The sequence below is a fragment of the Symphalangus syndactylus genome, chromosome 13 (assembly GCF_028878055.3).
Source record: "Symphalangus syndactylus isolate Jambi chromosome 13, NHGRI_mSymSyn1-v2.1_pri, whole genome shotgun sequence".
In the NCBI taxonomy this organism is placed as follows: Eukaryota; Metazoa; Chordata; class Mammalia; order Primates; family Hylobatidae; genus Symphalangus; species Symphalangus syndactylus.
Genome location: NC_072435.2, coordinates 21,332,132 through 21,354,243, shown reverse-complemented (window position 1 = coordinate 21,354,243; position 22,112 = coordinate 21,332,132). Strand labels below are relative to the sequence as shown.

Here is a 22,112-nt window from a genome sequence, read left to right as displayed (position 1 = left end):
ACCGTGTTAGCCAGGATGGTCTCGATCTCCTGACCTTGTGATCCGCCCGCCTCGGCCTCCCAAAGTGCTGGGATTACAGGCGTGAGCCACCGCGCCCGGCTATGATCTTTGTATAGATTTTCACATCTCAGTTTTATTCAGTTCAACTCTGATATGGTTATTTTTTTCTGCTGCTTTCCTTTCTTTTGGGGTAGGTTTTTTTTTTCTTTTAATTCCTCTAGGTGTGATGTTATTTTGTTAACTTGAGATTTATCTAACTTCTTGGTGTAGGCATTTTGCACTATAAACTTTCAACACTGCTTTAGCTGTGTCCCAAAGATTCTGTTATGTTGTATCTCTGTTTTAATTAGTTTCAAGGAATTTTTTGATTTGTCTTGATTTCATTCTTTACCTAAAACACATTCAGGAGAAGACTGTTTAATTTCCATGTAATTGTATGGTTTTGAGAGTTCTTCTAGGTATTGATTTCTGTTTTTACTGTGCTATGGTCTGAGAGTGTGGTTGGTATGACTTTTTTTTTTTTTAATTGTTGAGTATTGCTTTATGGCCAAGTATGTGATTGATCTTAGAATCTGTGACATGTGCAGATGAAAAGAATGTATGTTCTGTGGTTGTTGGGTAGAGTATTCTGTAGATTTCTGTAAGGTCTATTTGGTCAAATGTCCAGTTTAGCTTCCAAATATCTTTGTTAGCTTTCTGCCTTGATGATGCATCTAACACTGTCGGTGGGATGTTGAAGTCTCCTGCTATTATTGTCTGGTTGTCTAAGTCTTGTTGTAGGTCTCTAAGAACTTGTTTCATGAATATGGGTGCTCCAGTGTTTGGTGCATATATATTTGGGATAGTTAAGTCTTATTGAATTGAATCCTTTATCATTATGTGATGCCCTTCTTTGCCTTTTTTGATCATTGTTGGTTTAAAGTCTGTTTTGTGTGAAATAGCAATCCCTGCTCTTTTTTTCCTGTTTGCTTGATCTTTCTCCATCCTTTTACTTTGTGCCTATGGGTGTCATTGCATGTGAGATGTGTCTAATGAAGAGAATACACAGTTGGGTCTCATTTCTTTTTCCAACTTGCCACCTTGTGCCTTCTAAGTGGGGCATTTAGCCTATTTACATTCAAGGTCAATATTGATAAGTGAGGATTTGATCCTGTCATTATGTTGTTAGCTGGTTGTTATGTGGACTTTACTGTATAGGTTTGTAGTATCAACAGGATATGTGCTTCAGTTGTTTCTGTGGTGGCAGATACTCATCTTTTGCTTCTAGGTTTAGCTCTGTTTTAAGGACTTCTTGTAAGGCAGGTCTAGTAGTAATGAATTCCCTTAACATTTGTTTGTCTGAAAAAGATTTTATTTATCCTTCACTTATGAAGTTTAGTTTGGCTGGATATTAAATTCTTGGTTCAAATTTCTTTCTTTTAAAAATGCTGAATATAGGCCCCCAGTCTCTTCCAGCTTGTAAAATTTCTGAAAGGTCCACTGTTAGCCTGATTGGGTTCCTTTTGTAGGTAACCTGCCACTTCTCTCTAGCTGCCTTTAATGTTTTTCTTTTGTATTGCCCTTGGAGAATCTGATGACTATGTATCTTAGGGATGGTCATCTTGTATAATATCATCTCACAGGGGTTCTCTGAATGTCCTGAATTTGCATGTCAACCTCTCTAGTGTGGTTGGGGTAATGTTCATGGACAGTATCATCAAATATGTTTTCCAAGTTCCTTGTTGTCTCTCCATCTCTTTCTGGAATGCCAATGTGTTATAGGTTTGGTCTTTTTACATATCTCGTATTTCTTGTAGGTTTTATTCATTTTTTAAAATTCTTTTTTCTTTATTTTTTTCTGCTGCATTGGTTCAGAGGAGTAGTGTTTGAGCTCTGAGATTACTTTCTTTTTTTGTGGGATAGCAAATATTTGTTTGAAGAACTTTTAGGATAAAATTTAGTTTACCTCTGATAAAGCTGAAGAAAAATGATTGCAGTTTTTATGCATTAAATGATAAGCATTGCCTCTGTATTCTTTTCCCAGTTCTTCTACAATTTTTTCTATATCATCTTCTAGGAAGTCCGTGCTCCCTAAAACAACAGCTTCTTTAAATTTAAATGTTTCTCCTAGTTTAAAAGCATTTCCTGGGGAAATTTCAAATATTCCAGAAAAGGGGTAAGGATGGCCACCATAAGCAGATTCTCTGCCATAGACTTCAATTCCTGAATGAAAAAACTCCAGTTCCAATGGATGAGGTATATTCGTTCGTCCAATACATGTCGTACACGTTGAGCACCACTAACTGGTTAGCCCCCATCCTCCTCCCCGCGGCCGCCGCCTACTCCTCAAGCCGCTCCGTCTCCGCGGGGCCGGAGCTCTCACCCCCGCGGGCGCTTCAAGGGGCCTGAGCCGGGCACTAAGCGTACAGCCCTGCCCGCGGCAGCCGGGGCAGAAGCATCGGGCAGCCAAGCCACTCCCGGCGCCAACGACAGGAGCCTCTGTAAGGACAGGGCCGAAGAGCTGGCAGCCCGCTCCGGATGAGGCACCTCCCCTAGAAGGCAGACACGTGGGGAAAAGCTGAGCTCTGAGACTATTTTCTAAACTTGGTCTATTCTGTTATTAGTGCTTCCAATTACATTATGAAATTGCAATTGCTGTAGTTAATTTCTTATTTCCAGAAGTTCGGTTTGATGACTCTATCTTTTCTTTTTTTTTTTTTTTTTTTTTGAGACGGAGTCTTGCTCTGTTGCACAGGCTGGAGTGCAGTGGCATGATCTTGGCTCACTGCAACCTCCATCTCCTGGATCCAAGGGACTCTTGTGCCTCAGCCTCCCGAGTAGCTGGGATTACAGGTGCCTACCACCAAACCCAGCTAATTTCTGTATTTATAGTAGAGATAGGGTTTCACCATGTTGGTCAGGCTGGTTTCGAACTCCTGACCTCAAGTGATCCACCCGCATCAGCCTCCCAAAGTGCTGGGATTACAGACGTGAGCCACTGTGCCCAGCCCATTTTGGTTCTTTCTTAATATGGTAATATTATATATATATATATATATATATATTTTTTTTTTTTTTTTTTTTGAGACGGGGTCTCGCTCTTTCGCCCAGCCCGGAGTGCAGTGGCGCAATCTCGGCTCACTGCAAGCTCCGCCTCCCGGGTTCACGCCATTCTCCTGCCTCAGCCCCCCGAGTAGCTGGGACTACAGGCGCCTGCCACTGTGCCCAGCTAATTTTGTGTATTTTTAGTAGAGACGGGGTTTCACCGTGTTAACCAGGATGGTCTCGATCTCCTGACCTCGTGATCCGCCCGCCTCGGCCTCCCAAAGTGCTGGGATTACAGGCGTGAGCCACCGCGCCCGACCGGTAATATTATATTTAAACTCTCGGATTGCATTATTGGTTTCCTTGGATTTTTCCTTCCTTGCCATCCAGACTCTGAATTCTAAGTCATTTCAGCCATTTAAGCATGGTTACAAACCATCACTAGGGAGCTAGTGCAGTTGTTTGGAGACTTTTAGAGTTGCCAGAAATCTTGCACTGGTTCTTTCTCATATGTGTGGGCTGATGTTCCTTGAATCTTTGAAGTTGCTCTCCTTTGGATGGGGCTTTCTGCTTTTATATTATTTGATGCCCTTGGGAGTTTTACTGTGGTATAAGTTGGGTTTAGTTTAATGGTTTCAATTATGGGTGTTTTCACAGGCCAAGGCTCAGCTGAGCACTCCTGAGCTGCATGCTGTAAACCTGGGTAGAGGGGACTAAGCCCTTGGCTTTGTTCTCTGGCTGCTTGGGGTGAAGCACCTGCTGTGCTAGAGGGGCTGAGGTGTTCTCAGTCTGCTGGCAAAGTGCTCCAGCAGAGCATTGTGGGGACTGCAGAGAGTGCACTGTGGTGGGGGGATGGGGGGGGCCACAGGCAAGTGTGCACCACTTGGGCAGTACAGGGGGGCTACCTGCAAGTGTGTGCCAATGGGGTGGGATGGCCGTGGTGTAGGTGAGTGAGGCACCATGGTGTGAGGGGTCCCCGGCAATGCCTCCCATCTTTTTGAATCTCCAGTGTCTATTATTCCACTATTTCCATATGTATACATCATTTAGCTACCACTTATAAGCGATAACATGCAGTATTTGACTTTGTTTCTGAATTATTTCACTTAAGAGAATGGCCCCCCAGTTCCAGCCATATTGCTGCAAAAGCCATGATTTTTTTTAAATGACTGAGTAATATTACATAGAGTATATATAATATTTTCTTTATCCAATCATCTGTCGATGGACACTTAGGTTGATTCTATGACTTCGCTACTGTGAATAGTGCTACAGTAAGCATGTAAGTACAGGCATCTTTTTTATATAGTGGTTTATTTTCCTTTAAGTAAATACCCAATAGTGGAATTGCCAGATGAAATGGCAGTTCTATTTTTAGTTCTTTGATAAATCTCCATACTGTTTTCCATGGAGGTTGTACTAATTTACATTCCCACCAATAGTGTATAAGCGTTCCCTTTTCCTTGCATCCACACCAACATCTGTTGGTTTTTTACTTTTTAATAATAGCCACTCTGACCAGTATAAGATGGCATCTCAGTGTGTTTATGTGTGTGTGTTTTCTCTCATCATATCCCATTTTAACCTCAAACTCCTGGGCTCAAGCAATTCTCTTGCTTCAGCCTCCCAGTGTCTAGGACTACAGGCGTACACCATCATGCCTTGCTCTTTTTTTTTTTTTTTGGTAGATATAACATCTTACTGTATTGCCCAGGGTGGTCTCAAACTCCTGACCTCAAGCAATTATTTTGTGTTGGCATCCCAAAGCACTGAGATTACATGTATGAGCTACCTCCCTAAAAGAAGGAAAGTGAGCCAGAAGCTCTGGGCCCAGCCCATGATCTGAATCGGGGCGAATATCCCCGCTTCCTGACCTCAATTTCCCTAAGCTAGAAAGGACCTTTCGACCCTCCGACTTGTGCCCATAGTAAAGCGGCGGCCCTAAGACGACGCGGGGGTCCTTGTGCGCACTTACATGGAGTCGGCTGCGCTTGGTGAGTTCCCACACCCGGTAGATGTGAGGAAAAAACTGCCTTACTCAGAAGGCACCACCCCTTAACGTCGGCCGCGGACTCTAGGCCAATGACGGCCCAGGACACGGGCGTTTTCTGCGGGCCAGGGCGGCGGAGGTGGGACTTCCGCTTCGTCACGTGACGTCATCTCCGTGAACAGGATTGGCCCTGAAACAGTGTGGGGCCTGGACCGCTGGGTAGGCACGTCCAGCGGCCTGAGCAGGGGAGGGTAACGAGGCAGTTACGCCCCTTCTCCGCATCTTGGCGGGAGCCTGACGCCCCGCTTCTTCCCTAACGGGGTGTTCCATCGGCGCCCGCTGGGGCCTAGGCCTCCGCAGCCGCCCTCCGTCTCCTCAGCCCCGAAGCTGCGCCGGCTGTGTGCGCATTTTTCTCTGGGGAAACTGAGGCCTTGAATGCGAAAGTCAGCCGAGGTCGCCCCGCCCAGGACAAAGAAGGGCTAGGGGGTCGGCTGAGTCGCGGCATTCCCGGGCCCCGCTAGGGCTGCAGGGTCCCAGGATGGCAGACTCGGCGCAGGTGAGTGGACGAGGTTTTGGCCTTGCTGCTGCTCTGCTATTTCTGGAGGTCTTGTGGGCAGACAGAAGCCAAGACAGCCACAGGATTTTTCTTTGTAGCCGTCGTTTATTTAAGAGAAGTGGCCATAGCTTGTCATTTCCTTTATCCGCAGTCCTGCAACAGTGTTGGCCTCCGACAGGTGCTCAGTCCTTGGTAGAAGGATGAATGATGCTTCCTTCATGGATCTCATCACACTTCCCCTAAATCCAACCTCCTCTGTTGCCTGCCAGCCCCGACCCCATCCACCTGGCCAACCACCTCTGACCTTGTCTCTCCATTTTTCCCTTGTCCTTTGCTCTTCAGAGCCACCAACCTGACCGTGCAGTCCTCTTGCTTTTTCCAGCCTTTCTCTTTGCACGTCCCTTTGCCTTGAACACTGCCCCTATAACTTCGTAGGGCCTCCCTCTCACATCTTTCTGACCTCTGTCCAGATGTCACCTATTTGGAGGTGGCTTTCTTGGCAATTCCGGCTAAAGTGGCGCCTTATACACGTGCCCATTTTTGGCAATGTGTGGCATTTTTGTATAGAGAATCTGACGATATTAAAGAAGCTTGCCGTTTGAGTTGGTCTAGGATGTTACGTGAACAAAGAGAAAAGAAATAATTGCAAAGAGTGACAGCTGATCATCAAGAGTCCTTGCTGGGCCGGGCGCGGTGGCTCACGCTTGTAATCCCAGCACTTTGGGAGGCCAAGGCGGGCGGATCACGAGGTCAGGAGATCGAGACCACGGTGAAACCCCGTCTCTACTAAAAATACAAAAAATTAGCCGGGCGTGGTGGCGGGCGCCTGTAGTCCCAGCTACTCGGAGAGGCTGAGGCAGGAGAATGGCGTGAACCCGGGAGGCGGAGGTTGCAGTGAGCCGAGATCGCGCCACTGCACTCCAGCCTGGGTGACAGAGCGAGACTCCGTCTCAAAAAAAAAAAAAAAAAAAAAAAAAAAGAGTCCTTGCTGTGGGCTGATTGGCAGGCATTATTTAACCGTCAGTTCCTTTAATCCTGAACTCCTTAGAATTAGGTTCTCTTGTCATCACTGTTTTACACAAGAGCAGCTTGAGGCTCACATAGGTTCAATTACCTGCCTTATATCACTGTAGCTCTTAAGTATCAGAAACTAACAACTGGTATGTCTACCATCACAGCCTGTGTTTTTACCCTCTTCTTTACCCGCAATGGTTAGGGAGGCCTGGGGGTGACACCTAAAGTAAACTTTGCAAGTTGAACAGGCTTCCTTCTAGCAGGTGGTCTTGGACATGAGGAGTCATGGCATTTCATGCTGGCAGAACTGTGTGGACTAAAAAAAAAATGGTTTATTGGTTGTTTAAGGAGTCTGCAGGGGACCCGTGTGGCTTCCACAGTGGTTTCCTGAGTGGTTTTCTCCTATACCAGCTGACACATGTCTTGGGACACAAGATTTTGTGGTCTTTTGCTAGATGTGCCTTCCTCCTTAGCCAGGACAGACATCATAGCCAGTCAGGGGCCCATGTTCTCATGGCTACAACCTGCTGTGTCCTCTGACTCTTGTTCCTTGCTCCTGAAGTATCCTGACCTCAGGGATGCTTGCTGGTAGGACTCAAACAGGAAAAGGTAGTGATAGCTCGTTGTGGATCCTTCCTATGAGAATGGGCATCTGTGAGGCCCAGAAGTGTCCAAGGTAGCAGATGCAGGTCCAGGCCCTGCCACTTTTGAGGTAGGTGCCACCACCTCAGGTGACTCTTCTGTGAGGTAGGTGATTATGCTGCTCTGCCCATGTCCATGAAAATATTTTCAAGTGGCTAACCCCAGCACAGTGGCATGTGTCTGTAGTTCCAGCTTGGGAGGCTAAGGCAGGAGGATCATGAGTTCAAGCCCAACCTGGGCAAAATACTGAGACCTTCTCTCAAAAAGATCCTGAAAATATTTTCAGGGTGGCTCAAATGGATGTATTTCAATGTTTCCCATCCTCAGTAACTGCGCATTAACTTTGCTAATGAAGGAGTGTCAGGTTGCATGATTAGAACATAGACCATAGGGCCCTGGGTTCAAATTCTGTCTCTTCTGATAAGATATGTGACTTTGGGTAGACTAGTGGAGGTCCTGGACCTCACGTCTCTGAGTGTGACATGGAGGTGATGATGGTGAACTCAGGAGCTGCGGCCCTTTGCCCCAGTGTTTCCTTTACAGCTTTTCTTCAGATCTTTTGACTATTCTTGGTGAAGTAGAAAACCCTATTGTGTTGACCTGGACATCAGGGCTCAGATAAATGAAATTAGATTTCCAAGGTCACATAGCAGGCTTGTGTTGATTTCAGGAATTTGGTTTTAAACCTGAGTCTGACTCCTGAGCTGGGTACTTTTAGTCACTTTCCCATGGCATGTAAAGCCATTAGCATGAGGCAGGCTCACAGGGAGGATCGGTAAGACTCAGGTGCTGTTCTTGTTATTGTTGCTGGTGTTGTTTTTGTTATTATTCTTTCCCATTCCTCTGATGTCTCAGAGGACTTACTGTCTGTGCCTCTCAGTCCACTTAGGATTGTCCTAACCTTATTTCTGTGTCAACTGGCTTCCTGCATAGGAGGCTTCTCTCTCTTCACTGCTGTAATTTTTTTTTTTTTTTTTTTTAAGACAAGTCTCGCTCAGTCGCCCAGGCTGAAGTGCAGTGGCGTGATCTCGGCTCACTGCAAGCTCCGCCTCCCGGGTTCACGCCATTCTCCTGCCTCAGCCTCCCGAGTAGCTGGGACTACAGGCACCTGCCACTACGCCCAGCTAATTGTATTTTTAGTAGAGACGGGGTTTCACCATGTTAGCCAGGATGGTCTCAATCTCCTGACCTCGTGATCTGCCCGTCTTGGCCTCCCAAAGTGCTGGGATTACAGGCGTGAGCCACCCCGCCTGACCGACACTGCTGTAATTTATCCAAGGCAAAGTCCACGTTCCCCTCATGCCTGGCATAGATCATGGCCCTCTAGAGATGCTTGGTGATTTGATTCTTGGGTCACTGTGCATCTTTTGCAGTGCTGGAGTGACAAGTTCTCATTGTATTCCACAGTTCCAAGGGAAACACTACTATCTCTGTTTAATTTTCCAGGTGTCTGTGACCTTTGAGGATGTGGCTGTGACATTCACCCAGGAGGAGTGGGGACAGTTGGACGCAGCCCAGAGAACCTTGTATCAGGAGGTGATGCTGGAGACCTGCGGACTTCTCGTGTCTCTGGGTGAGGCCCCTTCTGGCCCTGTGCTCCCTCAGGATTGAGTTCTCCTTCTCATGTTCCCCTCTCTCCTCCACAGCCTACTTGTGCTGAGGCTCCTGGCACCACACAGGGGTGTTCACCATTTGCTCTAAGTGTAGCACTTGGGAGACCAGGATCTGGTGTCCAGGAGTCCACTCCCATCTCCACTGCTTATGATTCCTGTGTTCCTGGGCAAGTTAAGGAATCCCTCTGTGCCTCAGTTTTTCTCATGAATAAAAAGGGCCAGGCCAGGCACGGTGGCTCATGCCTGTAATCCCAGCAATTTGGGAGGCCAAGGTGGACAAATCAGGAGGTCAGGAGTTTGAGACAAGCCTGGGCAACGTGGTGAAACCCCATCTCTACTAAAAATACAAAAAATTAGCCGGGTGTGGTGGCAGGTGCCTGTAATCCCAGCTACTCGGGAGGCTGAGGCAGGAAAATCAACTTGAACCCAGGAGGCGGAGGTTGCAGTAAGCCAAGATCGCATCGCTGCACTCCATCCCAGGCGACAGTGTGAGAGAGACTCCATCTGAAAAAAAAAAAAAAAAGGCCAATATAGTATTTATTTCACAGGGCTAGTGTGAGGGCAAATGGTTCAGTACAGTGTGTTGTGATAGGTGGTTGGGTGCAGGTTAGCAATTGTGACCCCTGTTGCTGTCACTATTGTTACTGCTGTCTAAATCATTGTCCTCATAATCAGCAGTATCACACTTGGACTCAGCATTTTTTGGAACAACTTTGTATAGTTTTGTGGTTAAATTGGCCAGATGCTTTTGATGACTAGACTCACGTGTCCATTTTAGCTTGGCCATTCGCCATTTCCCAGATTTTGGCAAGTCACTTTATCTGCCTGAGCCTCGATTTCTTCATCTATAATGTGGTCCTGATTGCAGTACATTCTTAATGTGCATCCTGTGAAGAAATCCTAAAATAGAATTTTTCATGCAGGGACCATAGGAGTAGCAATGTAATGCTTTGCTTAGAATGTAAAAAAAAGCCTTAGGTCAGTGAAGAAACTTACCTTTCTCCTGAATGAAGACTCAGTATCTCAAATATGTTATTTCTTTTCTAAACTAATGCCTAAATTTAATTCAGTGTTTATAAAATACAATGCATTTCAATTGCTTGGCATATTCCCTAGGTTATAGTTACATTGTATAAATATCAGTTATTGACATACTATTAGGAGTAAAGTTCTATGGCCAGGTGGCATATGGATTAAGGACTTGGATTCAAGAGCCACAGCAGGAAAGTCTCTCCAAGAAGTGACATTTGAGCTGAGACCCAAAGAGTGAGTTAATTAGAAGGAACGAGATAGAGGAGCAAGTAGTATTCCAAGTAGGCAGGCCGGCATGTGCAAAGGCCCTGAGGTGGTGGGGAGCATGATCCTGACAAAGCTGAAGGAAGGTCTGATTCCCCTTTTTCACTGCACTATCATTGAACCCAGTGCCAAGCACATAGCAAAAATGAGTGAACATTTGCTTAGAGATGACTGATGAGTCCCACCCTGTGTTTTTGTGGGTCTTACTGCCTGTGCCATTAACTTCTCCATAGAGTACTTATGTCTTTTACCCCCTTATATTTTGAAAAGTTTGGGGCTTATGTGCAGATCAGCTCATACAGTCTTAACCCTGAAGGAAATATATTGTCTCTCCTAATAAGCTTAGTGGTAAGGCTGGCTCCTGGGTTGGTGGGTGTCAAGCCAATTGTCTTTCTTTGCTCCCACTTTCTTTTTTCTTTTTTGGAGACAGGGTCTCACTCTGTAACCCACACTGGAGTGCAGTGGTACAATCTCAGCTCACTGAAGCCTCACCTTCCAGGCTCAAGTGATCCTCCCACCTCAGTCTCCTAAGTAGCTGGGACCACAGGTGCATGACACCACACCCGGCTACTTTTTGTATTTTTAGTAGAGATGGGGTTTCACTATGTTGCCCAGGCTGGTCTCAAACTCCCAAAGTGTTGGGATTACAAGTGTGAGCGACTGTGCCCAGCCTCTTTGCTCCCTCTTCTTGGTAAGGCTTTTAGGCAGGTTCCCTCACAGAATTCCCAGGATGCTGCATGGCAGCAGGAGTGGCAGCCTCCCTCATTTAGCCCTTCCTGAAAGAGAAGGCTTTTTCTCTCTTTGGAGTGGCTGGTATAGGTCACCTGCCTACCTCAGAGTACAGATGATCAGGGTTGCCATTTGCAAGATGATGGAGACCAGGGCTTTTCTACCTGCCATGGGGACTGATTATAAAATCCCTTCAGAAAATTTGTCTTAACAGAGTTGAGATTTTTGTAGGATGGAGATTAAAAGTAATTGGTACTATCACACAGCCAGCACTACTGCTTACAGTCTTTGGGGCCCAATGAGGATGGTTTTTTTTGTTTTTGTTTTGTTTTTTGAGACGGAGTTTCACTCTTGTCGCCCAGGCTGGAGTGCAGTGGCGTGATCTCGGTTCACTACAACCTCCGCCTCCCGGGTTCAGCCTCCCGAGTAGCTGGGATCACAGGTGCCCGCCACCACACCTGGCTAACTTTTTGTATTTTTAGTAGAGATGGGGTTTCACCATGTTGGGCAGGCTGGTCTCGAACTCCTGACCTCAGGTGATCCACCCCCTTGGCCTCCCAAAGTGCTAGGATTACAGGCATGACCCGCTGTGCCCAGCCAGATGGTGTTTTTGTAGTTGTTTTATGGTCACGGTTCAACATTTTCTTTGCTTGGCTGAGAATAGCTTCACTTCATGGTCTTCCCCATCCTGAAGTCCCAGATCAGATTGACAGGTTTCTTTCTTCTAACCTAACTCCCTGTGTCCTCTTTTGTTCTCCATGCACAGGCTGTCCTTTGTTCAAACCAGAGCTGATCTACCAGTTGGATCACAGACAGGAGCTATGGATGGTTACAAAAGACCTCTCCCAAAGCTCCTATCCAGGTGGGAACCAACAGCTGGGAAGATGGGGGTCATGGCAGCTTGCACATGGAAAAGTGAACACTGCCTCTGAATTTTGTGGGCAATCTTCATATTGTAGTCTCTCTGGGTGCTTGGGATCCATGGAGCCTCTTTTTTTTTTTTTTTTTTTTCCCCCTCAGACAGGGTCTCACTCTGTCACTCAGGCTGGAGTACAGTGGTATGATCATAGCTCACTGCAGCCTCAACCTCCTGGGCTCAAGGGATTCTCCCACCTCAGCCTCCCAGGTAGCTGAGACTACAGGCATGTGCACCATGCCTGGCTGAGTTTTTAAAATTTTTTATAGAGATGGTCTTTTTATATTGCTGAGGCTGGTCTCAAACTCCTGGGCTCAAGCTCTCCTCCTGCCTCAGCCTTCGAAAATGCTGAGCCACCAAGCCTGGCCTCTTATATCTTAAATTTAAGTACTTCCAAGTTAGGTCCCAGATGTATATATTTCACAAACCCATAATAAAAAATTATGGCTACCTCCCTCCCTCCCTCCCTCCCTCCTTTCTTTTCTTTTCTTTTCTTTTCTTTTCTTTTCTTTTCTTTTCTTTTCTTTTCTTTTCTTTTCTTTTCTTTTCTTTTCTTTCCCTCTCTGGCCCAGGCTACAATCTACTCGGCTTGCTGCTGCCCGCGCCGCGGACTGCCTGGGAGTGCCGTCGCGCGCCACCGCTGCCTGCCTTTTCTCCTTTGGATGCAGGCACGCGTTCGCCATCTTGGCCACGCTGGTCGCCAGCTCCTGACGCCGAGTGCTCTGCCCGCCTCAGCCTCCCGAGGTACTGGGACTACAGACGGAGTCTCGCTCACCCAGTGCTCGGTGTTGCCCAGGCTGGAGTGCGGTGGCGTGGTCTGGCCTCGCGGCAGCCTCTACCACCCGGCCGCCTGCCTTGGCCTGCCAGGGTGCTGGGATTGCAGCCCCTGCCCGGCCGCCGCCCCATCTGGAAGGTGGGGAGCGCCTCTGCCCGGCCGCCCCGTCTGGGAGGTGAGGAGCACCTCTGCCCGGCCGCCCCGTCTGGGAAGTGAGGAGCGCCTCTGCCCGGCCACCCACCGTCTGGCAAGTGAGGAGCGCCTCTGCCCGGCCACCCACCGTCTGGGAAGTGAGGAGCGCCTCTGCCCGGCCACCCACCGTCTGGGAAGTGAGGAGCGCCTCTGCCCGGCCACCCACCGTCTGGGAAGTGAGGAGCGCCTCTGCCCGGCCACCCACCGTCTGGGAAGTGAGGAGCGCCTCTGCCCGGCCACCCACCGTCTGGGAAGTGAGGAGCGCCTCTGCCCGGCCACCCACCGTCTGGGAAGTGAGGAGCGCCTCTGCCCGGCCGCCCCGTCTGGGAAGTGAGGAGCGCCTCTGCCCGGCCACCCACCGTCTGGGAAGTGAGGAGCGCCTCTGCCCGGCCACCCCGCCTGGGAAGTGAGGAGCGCCTCTGCCCGGCCGCCCCGTCTGGGAACTGAGGAGCGCCTCTGCCCGGCCACCCATCGTCTGGGAACTGAGGAGCGCCTCTGCCCGGCCTCCCATCGCCTGGGAGGTGAGGAGCGCCTCTGCCCGGCCGCCCCGTCCGGGAGGAAGTGAGGAGCGCCTCTGCCCGGCCGCCCCGTCCGGGAAGAAGTGAGGAGCGCCTCTGCCCGGCCGCCCCGTCCGGGAAGAAGTGAGGAGCGCCTCTGCCCGGCCGCCCCGTCCGGGAAGAAGTGAGGAGCGCCTCTGCCCGGCCGCCCCGTCCGGGAAGAAGTGAGGAGCGCCTCTGCCCGGCCGCCCCCGTCCGGGAAGAAGTGAGGAGCGCCTCTGCCCGGCCGCCCCGTCTGGGAAGTGAGGAGCGCCTCTGCCCGGCCGCCCCGTCCGGGAAGAAATGAGGAGCGCCTCTGCCCGGGCGCCCCATCCGGGAAGAAGTGAGGAGCGCCTCTGCCCGGCCGCCCCATCCGGGAAGAAGTGAGGAGCGCCTCTGCCCGGCCACCCACCGTCTGGGAAGTGAGGAGCGCCTCTGCCCGGCCACCCACCGTTTGGGAAGTGAGGAGCGCCTCTGCCCGGCCGCCCCGTCTGGGAAGTGAGGAGTGCCTATGCCCGGCCGCCCCGTCTGGGAAGTGAGGAGCGCCTCTGCCCGGCCGCCCCGTCTGGGAAGTGAGCAGCGCCTCTGCCCGGCCGCCCCGTCCGGGAAGAAGTGAGGAGCGCCTCTGCCCGGCCGCCCCGTCCGGGAAGAAGTGAGGAGCGCCTCTGCCCGGCCGCCCCGTCCGGGAAGAAGTGAGGAGCGCCTCTGCCCGGCCGCCCCGTCCGGGAAGAAGTGAGGAGCGCCTCTGCCCGGCCGCCCCGTCCGGGAAGAAGTGAGGAGCGCCTCTGCCTGGCCGCCCCGTCCGGGAAGAAGTGAGGAGCGCCTCTGCCCGGCCGCCCCGTCTGGGAAGTGAGGAGCGCCTCTGCCCGGCCGCCCCGTCCGGGAAGAAATGAGGAGCGCCTCTGCCCGGGCGCCCCGTCCGGGAAGAAGTGAGGAGTGCCTCTGCCCGGCCGCCCCATCCGGGAAGAAGTGAGGAGCGCCTCTGCCCGGCCACCCATCGTCTGGGAAGTGAGGAGCGCCTCTGCCCAGCCACCCACCGTCTGGGAAGTGAGGAGCGCCTCTGCCCGGCCACCCACCGTCTGGGAAGTGAGGAGCGCCTCTGCCCGGCCGCCCCGTCTGGGAAGTGAGGAGCGCCTCTGCCCGGCCACCCACCGTCTGGGAAGTGAGGAGCGCCTCTGCCCGGCCACCCACCGTCTGGGAAGTGAGGAGCGCCTCTGCCCGGCCACCCACCGTCTGGGAAGTGAGGAGCGCCTCTGCCCGGCCACCCATCGTCTGGGAAGTGAGGAGCGCCTCTGCCCGGCCACCCATCGTCTGGGAAGTGAGGAGCGCCTCTGCCCGGCCACCCTATCTGGGAAGTGAGGAGCGCCTCTGCCCGGCCACCCCGTCTGGGAAGTGAGGAGCGCCTCTGCCCGGGCGCCCCATACGGGAAGAAGTGAGGAGTGCCTCTGCCCGGCCGCCCCATCCGGGAAGAAGTGAGGAGCGCCTCTGCCCGGCCACCCATCGTCTGGGAAGTGAGGAGCGCCTCTGCCCGGCCACCCACCGTCTGGGAAGTGAGGAGCGCCTCTGCCCGGCCGCCCCGTCTGGGAAGTGAGGAGCGCCTCTGCCCGGCCACCCACCGTCTGGGAAGTGAGGAGCGCCTCTGCCCGACCACCCACCGTCTGGGAAGTGAGGAGCGCCTCTGCCCGGCCACCCACCGTCTGGGAAGTGAGGAGCGCCTCTGCCCGGCCACCCACCGTCTGGGAAGTGAGGAGCGCCTCTGCCCGGCCACCCACCGTCTGGGAAGTGAGGAGCGCCTCTGCCCGGCCGCCCCGTCTGGGAAGTGAGGAGCGCCTCTGCCCGGCCACCCATCGTCTGGGAAGTGAGGAGCGCCTCTGCCCGGCCACCCTATCTGGGAAGTGAGGAGCGCCTCTGCCCGGCCGCCCCATCTGGGAAGTGAGGAGCGCCTCTGCCCGGCCACCCATCGTCTGGGAAGTGAGGAGCGCCTCTGCCCGGCCGCCCCATCCGGGAGGAAGTGAGCAGCGCCTCTGCCCGGCCGCCCCGTCCGGGAAGAAGTGAGGAGCGCCTCTGCCCGGCCGCCCCGTCCGGGAAGAAGTGAGGAGCGCCTCTGCCCGGCTGCCCCATCCGGGAAGAAGTGAGGAGCGCCTCTGCCCGGCCGCCCCGTCTGGGAAGAAGTGAGGAGCGCCTCTGCCCGGCCGCCCCGTCTGGGAAGTGAGGAGCGCCTCTGCCCGGCCGCCCCGTCCGGGAAGAAATGAGGAGCACCTCTGCCCGGGCGCCCCATCCGGGAAGAAGTGAGGAGCGCCTCTGCCCGGCCGCCCCATCCGGGAAGAAGTGAGGAGCGCCTCTGCCCGGCCACCCATCGTCTGGGAAGTGAGGAGCGCCTCTGCCCGGCCGCCCCGTCCGGGAAGAAGTGAGGAGCGCCTCTGCCCGGCCACCCCGTCGGGAAGAAGTGAGGAGCGCCTCTGCCCGGCCGCCCCGTCCGGGAAGAAGTGAGGAGCGCCTCTGCCCGGCCGCCCCGTCTGGGAGGTGAGGAGCGCCTCTGCCCGGCCACCCATCGTCTGGGAGGTGAGGAGCGCCTCTGCCCGGCCACCCATCGTCTGGGAGGTGAGGAGCGCCTCTGCCCGGCCACCCGTCGTCTGGAAAGTGAGGAGCGCCTCTGCCCGGCTGCCCCATCTGGGAAGTGAGGAGTGCCTCTGCCCGGCCACCCATCATCTGGGAGGTGAGGAGCGCCTCTGCCCGGCCGCCCATCGTCTGGGAAGTGAGGAGCGCCTCTCCCCGGCCACCCATCGTCTGGGAAGTGGGGAGCGCCTCTGCCCGACCACCCATCGTCTGGGAAGTGAGGAGCGCCTCTGCCCGGCCATCTATCGTCTGGGAAGAAGTGAGGAGCGTCTCTGCCTGGCCGCCCCGTCTGGGAAGTGAGGAGCCCCTCTGCCCGGCCGCCCCGTGTCTGGGTAGAAGTGAGGAGCTCCTCTGCCTGGCCGCTCCGTCTGGGAGGTCTACCACGGAGGCCAGAAGCAATGTGGGGGCTGGACGTGGTGGCTCACGCCTGTGGTCCCGGCACTCTGGGGGGCGAGGCGGGTTGATCACTTCGGGCTAGGAGTTCGAGACCAGTCTGGCCAACTTGGCGAAACATGAAGAATACAACAGACAAACCAACCAACCAACTCAATGACAACAAAACAGGTCTACCCTGGAGTCATACTCTAATTTTTTCTATTTTCCTCCCTTTCTGATCCTTTATCCCACTTTCTTTTTCTTCCTCTTCCTTCTCCCTCTTCTTTGTCAAATAGAGGATTGAGTTATTATCACTGATCCATATAAAGTCCCTCTCTCATTTATTTTAACTCCCACCCCCATTTCTATTCCCCAACTTCCCATGTGCAACCTTCCTAATATGTTTGATACGCATCTTTTTGTTTGTATGTATTTTTAGAAAATGTTTATTGTTTTTGTATGCAAAAAAAATTAATAAAAAAAAAAATTATGGCTAACATGTATTTATTTCTTACTCAGTGCCTTGCTCTCTGCCAACCATAGTATATGTAGTGTTTCACTTCATCTTCACTATAGTCCTATAAGGCAGACTCTATTTTTGGCCCTTTTTTTGTTTTGTTTTGTTTTTTTTGTTTCCGAGATGGAGTCTCCCACTGTTGCCCTGGCAGGAGTGCGATGGCGCAATCTTGGCTCACTACAACCTCCGTCTCCCGGGTTCAAATGATTCTCCTGCCTCAGCCTCCTGAGTAGCTGGGATTACAGGCATACGCCACCACACCTGGCTAATTTTGTGTTTTTAGTAGAGATGGGGTTTCTCCATTTTGATCAGGCTGGTCTCAAACTCCTGACCTTAGGTGACCCACCCGCCTCAGCCTCCCAAAGTGCTGGGATTACAGTCATGAGCCACCGTGCCCAGCATAATTTTCTCTTTCAAGATCTACTCTAGGCTGGGCATGGTGACTCATGCCTGTAATCCTAGCACTTTGGGAGGCTGAGTGTACTATTTCATCTTCTTGTTCTCACTGAAATGCTGATCTTGTTCCTTCTTCTTCTTTTTTTTTTTTTTTTTTGAGATGGAGTCTTGCTCTGTTGCCCAAGTTGAAGTGCAGTGGCACAATCTCGGCTCACTGCAACCTCTGCCTTCTGGGTTCAAGTGGTTCTCCTGCCTTAGCCTCCTGAGTACCTGGGATTACAGGTGTGCGCCACCATGCCCAGCTAATTTTTGTTTTTTTAGCACAGATGGGGTTTCACCATGTTGGCCAGGCTGGTCTCAAACTCCTGACCTCAGGTGATCTGCCTGCCTTGGCCTCCCAAAGTGCTGGGATTACAGGTATGAACCACTGTCCCTGGCGTTTGTTTCTTCTATAATGCCATCTCTAATAAGCCTTTTTGTGTATTGTATTCCTTCCAGGTGACAACACAAAACCCGAGACCACAGAGCCTACCTTTTCTCACCTGGCCTTGCCTGAGGAAGTCTTACTCCAGGAACGACTGACACAAGGAGCCTCAAAGGACTCCCAATTAGGGCAATCCAAGGATCAGGATGGGCCATCTGAAATGCAGGAAGTCCACTTGAAAATAGGGATAGGCCCCCAGAGGGGGAAACTCCTGGAGAAAATGAGTTCTGAATGTGATGGTTGGGGGTCAGATGATGGTATATGTACAAGGATTACACAAAAACAAGTTTCAACAGAAGATGATCTCTATGAATGTGATTCACATGGCCCAGTTACAGATTCCTTGATTCACGAAGAGAAAAATTCCTATAAATGTGAGGAATGCGGGAAAGTGTTTAAAAAGAATTCCCTCCTTGTTCAGCATGAACGGATTCACACTCAAGTGAAGCCCTATGAATGCACAGAGTGTGGGAAAACCTTTAGCAAGAGCACTCATCTTCTTCAGCACCACATCATCCACACTGGGGAGAAGCCCTATAAGTGCATGGAGTGTGGGAAGGCTTTTAACCGCAGGTCACACCTCACACGGCACCAGCGGATTCACACCGGAGAGAAACCTTATAAGTGCAGTGAATGTGGAAAGGCCTTCACCCACCGCTCCACTTTTGTCTTGCATAACAGGAGCCACACTGGAGAAAAACCATTTGTGTGCAAAGAATGTGGCAAAGCCTTTCGAGATAGGCCAGGTTTCATTCGACACTACATCATCCACACGGGAGAGAAGCCCTATGAGTGCATTGAGTGTGGGAAGGCCTTCAACCGCCGGTCATACCTCACGTGGCACCAACAGATTCACACTGGAGTGAAACCCTTTGAATGCAATGAGTGTGGAAAAGCTTTTTGCGAGAGTGCAGACCTCATTCAACACTACATTATCCACACTGGGGAGAAGCCCTATAAATGCATGGAGTGTGGGAAGGCCTTCAACCGTAGGTCACACCTCAAGCAGCATCAACGGATTCATACTGGGGAGAAGCCTTATGAATGCAGTGAATGTGAAAAGGCCTTTACCCACTACTCCACTTTTGTCTTGCATAAAAGGACCCACACTGGAGAAAAACCCTATGAATGCAAAGAATGTGGAAAAGCCTTTAGTGATAGGGCAGATCTCATTCGACACTTCAGCATCCACACTGGAGAGAAACCCTATGAGTGCGTGGAGTGTGGAAAGGCCTTCAACCGCAGCTCACACCTTACGAGGCACCAACAGATTCACACTGGAGAGAAACCCTATGAATGCATCCAGTGTGGGAAAGCCTTTTGCCGGAGCGCAAACCTTATTCGACACTCCATCATTCACACTGGAGAGAAGCCGTATGAATGCAGTGAGTGTGGAAAGGCTTTTAATCGTGGCTCATCCCTCACACATCATCAAAGGATTCATACTGGGAGAAACCCTACCATTGTAACAAATGTGGGAAGACCTTTTATGACTGCACAGACTTCAGTCAACATCCACGAACTTTTATTAGGGAAAGAGTTTTTGAATATCACCACTGAAGAAAACCTGTGGTGAAAGGGAACATCTTACCATCTGGCCATTCACACTGAAGAGAAACTTCATAAGCATCCTCTGTTTGAGAAAACCTGTAATAGATTATCATTTGTCATCTAAACAATCATGTTAGAATTTGAACCAGCCTAGAGTCTTATTCTCTATCTGAGAATTCACCCATGAGAGAGACCCAGCGGTTGCTATGCACTTAGGAAAACCTTCAGTCACATCTTTCTTCTTAGTTTACAGTGAAATATTATCTCAGGGATATTTAAACAAAGGAAGAGGAGACATAGGGAAGAGAAAGAAAACACAGCTTCTTTTAGACTTGTCTGACAAGCCTATGGCAATTTGTCATCCTTTTGTTATTTTATTTGGGAGAGGGAAATGTTTCAGAAACAAAAGATCTCATCCCCTTTATTTTTCCCGTGTATACATTCACTGCTGCCCAGTGTCAGAACAGTTAGACAAACGAGGGCTTGAAAATATTTTCCGAAAGCTTGCTTAGTCCTGCAACATTCTCCACTCTTGAGGTGCAGGAGCATACATCTTTATAAAAAATATGGAGGCTTGAGTTATGAAACACTTTTATAAGGAGATAAGGATGTACATATGTTTGGACACATTGTCCACTTCAGATGCATGTTTAAAAAAACTGTTTCACCGTGTGTCTTTACCCAATACACATACTTTTTCTTGATGTGGATTTACTTTTTTTTTTTTTTTTAGTTTTCCTGGGTTAGGGATGATAGTGTAATTGTTCATGCACAGAGTAATCCTGGGAATCTTAGTTTTTTCCTATGATTGTGGTTTCTCAACTTCTTTACCTCTCCTTTGAGAGAGGTCCACCTCAGTTTTCTAAAGGTCAAATTAAGGCCCCCCCAAAAATACAGTATGTAGCTGAATTCCTTTGAAAGATCATGATAAACTCAGAAGAAGAAACACATAGAAAGAATGTCATTTTTAATTTTTTTAAAGAGTGTGTGAAAATTCACTTTAACAAATTTTAACAGGCAAGCCGGCATGCATATATGTAGGGATGTGTGACTTTCACAGTTGTCACCATGGACTTAGGCTTGATTAAAATGATATACCTTTACAGCGTTTTGGAATTCCTTTTTGATAATATTTTTAAGACGAGATTTTGAGCCATGTGATAGTATTACCTCATATTAAATATATTGTACAGAAGTAAAAATAATCATGTATTCACTTTGAACTCCTCAAAACCTTATTTATTTATTTACTTACTTGGTTTAGGAGCGGAGGTTTAATAGGCAAAAGAAAAAGGAGACTAGCTGTCTCCTATGAGAAGAGAGGGGTGTCCGAGTGAGTCTTCCCTCCTCAGAGCCTTTTTTTTTTTTTTTTTTGGAGACAGAGTTTTGCTCTTGTTGCTCAGGCTGGAGTACAATGGCACGATCTCAGCTCACTGCAACATCCACTTCCCAGGTTCAAGCGATTCTTCTGCTTCAGCCTCCCGAATAGTTTGGACTACTGTCATGTGCCACCATGCCTGGCTAATTGGAATATGATTTCTTTTAATTACAACATTCCATTTGCTAGTATTTTATTGAGAAATTTTGTATCTGAAATCATGAGTATTATCTGGCCAAATATATGTGGCTGGAATTTCCCTATAAGTGTCAGAGGGGTTCCCACAAGGGACTGTTTCAAAAAGTCCTGAGATAGGACCTGTTGGGATTCCAAAGAAAGGAGCATAAAACACCAGGGTAATCAGTTCAAATCATTGTTCGGAGGAACTTTCAAATGGGGTTGGGGGGAGCTGCAGTGTGTCCTTGTGTAGGACAGCAAACAAAAAAAGCTCTACTTGTGTATGTCTGCAATGAGAAGTTTGGGTTATGGAGAGTATATGAGGGCTTAAGGAATTCGGCTGAGATCCAGGGCCAGTTTCTACATGTTTAGCAACATGTTTGATCTCTCAGTATTTCAGGCAACAACCTAACTTTGTCAGTGCCTGGGCATTCCAACCCCTAGCTTACATTTAAGCCTGCAGGGGAAGACATACACTTGGTCTGGGGTCACAGAGCTGTCAAGGCACCTTGCATTTCTAGGTCAGGACACAAAGCAGGGGAGTTGGGGACCACTACAATGAGCAATATTGGTCAGTAGTTTTATTTGTTTGTTTTCACTTTATCTGATTTTGGTATTTAACTAATACTGGCCTCCCAAAATCAATTGAGAAGTTTTCCTCCAGTGCCACCCCCCTTTTATTTGCATGACATTTTGTAGAATTGGAGTTAAGTATTTGGTAGAATTTTTTGGTGAAACCATTTAAGTCTGGAGGTTTCTCTTGCGGAAGATTTGAATTACATAGTCATTCAACTTAATAGGTACTCAAAGTATTTCATATTGGGTGGGTTTTGATAGATTATTCTTTTTGAGGAATTGTTCCATTTCATCTAAGTTTTGTAATTTAAATTTGTGGAGTTATTTATTTGAAGTATTCCCTTATTATTCCCTTCATGACAGAAGGTTCTATAGTTGTATCCTTTGTTTTATTCCTAATAGTGGTTATGTGTGTCTTCTTTATCTTTGTTAATCTTCTTAGATGTTTATAAATTTTATTGACTGTTTCAAAGAACCAGCTTTCTGTGTCATTGATTTTCTGTGTGTTCTGTCTTTGATTTCTATTCTGATCGTTATTATTTTCTTTTTCTACTTGTTTTGGTTGTATATTGCTGTTTGTAGTTTCTTGAGGTGGGAGCTTAGATTATCATTAGAGACTTTATTCTAACATAAGCATTTAGTTTTATAAGCTAAACTAGGCCGGGCACGGTGGCTCACGCTTGTAATCCCAGCACTTTGGGAGGCCGAGGCGGGTGGATCACGAGGTCAGGAGATCGAGACCACGGTGAGACCCCGTCT

The 22,112-nt window shown here is 49.7% G+C and overlaps 1 protein-coding gene across 3 annotated transcripts; it reads left to right on the top strand.

Moving 5' to 3' along the window:
- Nucleotides 1-5,155: 5,155 nt before the first annotated feature.
- Nucleotides 5,156-21,825, top strand: ZNF543 (zinc finger protein 543). 3 transcript variants are annotated; one of them, XM_055239843.2, is made up of 4 exons: nt 5,156-5,570; nt 8,673-8,799; nt 11,631-11,726; nt 17,686-21,825. In XM_055239843.2, exons 1-4 carry the CDS (start codon nt 5,553-5,555, stop codon nt 19,245-19,247), a joined length of 1,803 nt encoding a protein of 600 aa, XP_055095818.2. In that variant the 5' UTR covers nt 5,156-5,552; the 3' UTR covers nt 19,248-21,825. The 3 variants fall into 3 exon arrangements, with proteins under 3 accessions (XP_055095818.2, XP_055095819.2, XP_063471385.1); XM_055239844.2 differs by lacking the exon at nt 11,631-11,726 and having other exon boundaries at nt 5,157-5,570; XM_063615315.1 differs by lacking the exons at nt 5,156-5,570; nt 8,673-8,799; nt 11,631-11,726 and adding an exon at nt 17,348-17,469.
- Nucleotides 21,826-22,112: the final 287 nt, after the last annotated feature.

Coding starts and splice junctions, on each gene's coding strand:
- ZNF543 (XM_055239843.2), top strand. Junction 8,800..11,630: donor CGGACTTCTCGTGTCTCTGG/GTGAGGCCCCTT, acceptor CTCCATGCACAG/GCTGTCCTTTGTTCAAACCA. Junction 11,727..17,685: donor CTCCCAAAGCTCCTATCCAG/GTGGGAACCAAC, acceptor TATTCCTTCCAG/GTGACAACACAAAACCCGAG.